General features: G+C 59.0%; 1 protein-coding gene across 1 annotated transcript in view; it reads right to left on the bottom strand.

Annotated features, from left to right (window-relative positions):
- The window catches only part of FBN3 (fibrillin 3), a 97,825-nt gene extending 94,898 nt beyond the window's left edge, over positions 1–2,927 (bottom strand). Inside the window, exons 1-5 of the mRNA XM_011982052.1 lie at positions 2,746–2,927; positions 2,537–2,619; positions 1,560–1,658; positions 1,280–1,375; positions 298–393 (exon numbers count right to left, since the gene is read on the bottom strand). Of these exons, the coding sequence (XP_011837442.1) occupies positions 298–393; positions 1,280–1,375; positions 1,560–1,658; positions 2,537–2,619; positions 2,746–2,912 (541 nt within the window). The 5' untranslated portion in view covers positions 2,913–2,927. The remainder of the gene's footprint in view (positions 1–297; positions 394–1,279; positions 1,376–1,559; positions 1,659–2,536; positions 2,620–2,745) is intronic.
- Positions 2,928–4,529: the final 1,602 nt, after the last annotated feature.

Here is a 4,529-nt window from a genome sequence, read left to right as displayed (position 1 = left end):
AAAAAAAAAAAAAAAAAAAGAATCTTCTGCTTGCAGTTTCTTCTCCCTACACCTGAGACCGGCACATCCTCTCTTTTTCCTACCAGACTCCAACACAGGCCGTCGCTCAGAGCCAGTGAATAGCAGATGTTTTGGAGAATAGATGAGCAAATGAAAGAAATGTCCTCAGACTGCCCCAACCGCGGGAAGAGGCCAGTTGGGGCCTCTCAAGGCCTGGCCATGTCTCAGGGGCTTCCAGGAAACCCCCTTTCCTCCATCAAGTCCCCTGTCTGCCTCCCACCCCTGCGTGCTTGGTACCTCTCTCACACTGAGGTCCCATGAAGCCGTACACACAGGCGCAGCGGTTGGGCCCAATGCAGCGACCCCCATTGTGGCAGCCGCGGTCACAGATGGCTGTGGAGGGAGAAAGGGTGGTGGCTGGAGGTCCCCCAGCAGCAGAGAGAGCTGGGGTTCACAGTAAACCCCTTTTCACCCAGGAATCCCCAGGATCTGGCCCAGGTTGAACGATAAGACTGAGGCCGGGCTCATGGCTCACGCCTGTAATCTGAGCACTTTGTGGGGCCAAGGCAGGTGGATCACCTGAGGTCAGGGGTTCAAGACCAGCCTGTCCAATATAGTCAAACCCTGTCTCTACTAAAAATACAAAAATTAGCCCGACGTGGTGGTGAGTGCTTGTAATCCCAGCTACTCGGGAGGCTGACACAGGAGAATTGCTTGAACCTGGGAGGCAAAGGTTGAAGTGAGCTGAGGTGGTGCCACTGCACACCAGCCTGGGCAACAGAGCAAGACTCCATCTCAAAAAACAAACAAACAAAAAAAGGCCGGGCGCGGTGGCTCACGCCTGTAATCCCAGCACTTTGGGAGGCCGAGGCGGGCGGATCACGAGGTCAGGAGATCGAGACCATCCTGGCTGACACGGTGAAACCCCGTCTCTACTAAAAATACAAAAACAAAATTAGCTGGGCGTGGTGGCGGGCGCCTGTGGTCCCAGCTACTTGGGAGACTGAGGCAGGAGAATGGCGTGAACCCAGGAGGCGGAGCTTGCAGTGAGCCGAGATCATGCCATTGCACTCCAGCCTGGGCGACAGAGCGAGACTCTGTATCAAAAAAAAAAAAAAAGAAGAAGAAGAAGAAAAAAGACTGTGACAATAAATGTCCCCTGCAATCTCCAGTCCAGGAAGAAGGACCCCCTGGGCAGTGGGCAGCTGGCAGCAGAGACCAATGCTCTGGGATCACAGTCCCAAGTGTGCGAGGAGGGGAGTCCCACGGGGATACTCACGCTGCCCACACACGGTGCCTGTGTAGCCCTTCTGACACAGACAGGATGCCCCCCGGCAGGTGCCCCCATTCATACAGCTCACACTGCACCCTGACCCTGGGGACAGGAAGGTGGGATGCATAGTAAGGTGGAGACAGGCCCCGAGATGCCCTCCCAGGAAGGCTGCAGGACTAGGCATGCTCAGCCCCACTCCTGTCCTTCAACAAAAGCAGCCCGGGCTCCTCGTGGTAACCGAACCCTGTGACCTTCTCCCTCCCCCAAGAGGCCACTTCCCGCTCACCTCGGCTCACCCCGCAGCTGGGAGCCAGCGTCCCATCCGCACAGGTGCACAGGTTGGGCTGCGAGCAGAAGCCCTCACCGCAGGCGCGCCTACAGATGGCTGGATGGGTGCAGCAGGTGGCAGTCAAGACCAGGACCGAGCCTGGGCCATGCCTGCTCCATCAGTGTCCAGGCTGCCCAGAACACCTCGGTGGACACTGCTGGTCATCTGCATCCCCGGCTCCGCTCATAGCACACCACCCCTCTTTTCATGGGACGTCCCCCCACTCTCAGGCTGGGCTGGGCAGGTGGTACGACCCAGGCTGTGGGTTGGTGATTCTGCCACAGCCATTGGGAGAGAACGCTCTTTGGGCCAGAGCTGCCGAGCTGTGAGGACAGAGCTGGAGGTGCTGGGGTTCTGGATACTGTGGTTGGGTGTCTCCTGGGAAGTGGAGTCAGATTCCGGAGACAGAGACAGAAAGAGAGGGTGAGGCCAGAGAGAAGCAGAGAGAAAGAGACTCAGAGAGAGAGAGAGAGACAGAGAGAATCAGATAGATAGACAGTAACCAACAGAGAGAGACCAGGTGCGGTGGCTCACACCTGGAAACCTAGTACTTTGGGAGGCTGAGATGGGAGGATCGCTTGAGGCCAGAGTTCAAGACCAGCTTGAGCAACACAGAGACCCTCATCTCTAAAAAAAATAATAATAAAGAAAAGAAACCAACAGAGAAAGACACGAGCAGAGATGAACAGAGATGAACAGAGAGACGCAGAGACAAAGAAACCAGAGAGAGAGACAGACAGACACAAAGAGGTTGTAGGGCAAAGGAAATGAACATGGCAGGTTGGCCTGGAACCCTGAGGACAGATGCAAGGGCCATTCCTGCGGTTCAGCCAGAGGCCCCTGGCTAAGTCCCCGTGTAAACAGAGCTGGACCTGCAGGCAGGTAAGAGTGTCCCCGGCCTGTGCCTCCCACCTCCAGAAGGCAGCAGCACTCACGTACGACACACTGGCTCCTGCCAGGGAATGTTCTCCAGCCCGGACAGCAGTAAGCGTGGAACCGGGAGCCGCACACATTCGGCCTTCAGGGACAGCGAGATGGGTCTGGTGAGCCTCTGCCCGGGTAGACATCCCCCGGGCATTCCGCTGGCCCCAGGACAGCCCAATCCACACCGAAGGGGTCTCCCAGCAACCCAGGTACCACGCACCCCTGCAAGATGCCTGGGCTGCCCCGCCTCCGCACACGTCCAGGACCTGCAGCCTCCAAGGCCCCATCCCAGCGGCCTTGGCCACCTGCCATGCACAACAGGGCCGACCAGGCCAGCAGGAGCCGGGCCAGGGGGCCCCTTGCCAAACACAGACCCTCCAGAGTCATGGCGTGTCCCCTGGAGGCTGCGGAGAGGAAGCAGAGTCAGCCCTAGGAGAGCCCCTCACCCTGGCCATGGGAGACCCAACACAACGAGGCGGGCAGGGTGGTTGCCAAATGGGGCAGCCCTGGGGCCTCTGGGAGCCCAAGGAGGCATCCAGCCCCAACCGGGAAGCAGTGAACAGTCAGAGGAGGCTTCCTGGAGGAGGTGTGATGTTAAAGAAGGGTCTTGGGGCTGAGGGTGCACAGCCAAGGCAAGACGTGGAGGGGAGGGGAGAGAGGGCCAGGTGGGGCCAGGTGGGGCCAGGTGGGACCAGGCGTTGCAGGAGTGGGCGTAGCGGTGTCATGGAGCTTTTGCTCATTTGTCAAGGACAATGAAGAGCCCTTGAAAAGCTTTAAACGGGAGGAGCAAAGTCAAAATGCATGTTAGGTGGAGTGGGGAAGGGAAGCAGGGTCCCCAGCAGAAACAGGGTGTCAGGAGGCTGGGGGCTGTCCAGATGGGAGAGAGAGGAGAGGAATGGGAGGCTGATGTCATGGGAGGTGGGGGGCGTTGAGGAGATTCCTAAAGTTCTGGCTGGGAAGGTGGAGCCAGGAGAGCGTCCAAGGTGTGAGGAAGGTGGTAAGTCGTGGGAGGCAACCACCCCACTGTCACTCAGTGACACAGATACCCCCACTCTTGCAACACCTGGCCCCACCTGGCCCTGTGTCCCCTCCCCTCCATGTCCCACGCCCGTCTTGCCTCAGCTGTGCACCCTCAGCCCCAAGACCCTTCTCTAACACCACACCTCCTCCAGGAAGCCTCCTCTGACTGTCAGGGCTGGATGCCTCCCTGGGTTCCCCTTGGGCCTCAGGGCTGCCTCAGGCAACCACACCACTGTCCCTCATTCCGGGCAGGGGGCCCAGGCAGAGGCTGGAACTTCCCAATGCAGAGAGTACCCCTGTGCCCAGCAGGGAAGGAACCGCTGCTGTGCCCATTTCACAGATGAGCAAACTAAGGCCATCACACCATGTGTGAGGGGTTAAGCCTGAGCTTAAGTCCAGGAAGAGGAGGAGGAGGGTGAGAAGATCAGGAACGGAACTCGCTCCTGCCCCCAGTGGCTGGGTCTTTCCTGGGTCATGAAGGACGGCAGGAAGAAGACCGGGACAGGAGATGACCGTTTGGAGGGTGGAGGCAAAATACTTGAGGGAAAGAAGCCAGACCAAGTGGCCTTCCTGTTCCATTCAGGTTCTAGCGAGGAAAGAAACTGGGCCTAGGTGGAGAATGGGCGAGGAGGCCTGCTGTGTGGCCTTGGCCACGCCCCTCTCCGGGCCAACCGGGTTGTCCAAAGGCCCCGGAGAAGGGAGAGACCCCTGTCAACGTTGGAGAGTTGGCTGGCTGGGGAGGGGCGCCCTCTTTTTGCTTCTCTGTTGTCCGGGTAAGTCGGCACTTTGAGAATCTGTGGACTCGAAGCAGCCTCGGGGCCTGAAAACCCTCCTCCCCCCACTCCCTCCGCCCCAGCCCCCTGCCTCGGGTGGGGTGGGGGAGTTAGGTGGGGTGGGGAGTCTCTGGCTTCATTTGCCTCGGTCCCCCCTACACACCGCTGCCTCTGCGAGCCACACCCTGGAGTTTGTGGAATGAATGAGCAG

The sequence above is a fragment of the Mandrillus leucophaeus genome, unplaced genomic scaffold, assembly GCF_000951045.1.
Source record: "Mandrillus leucophaeus isolate KB7577 unplaced genomic scaffold, Mleu.le_1.0 Scaffold234, whole genome shotgun sequence".
Classification (NCBI taxonomy): domain Eukaryota; kingdom Metazoa; phylum Chordata; class Mammalia; order Primates; family Cercopithecidae; genus Mandrillus; species Mandrillus leucophaeus.
This window is presented reverse-complemented; position numbering and strand designations above follow the sequence as displayed.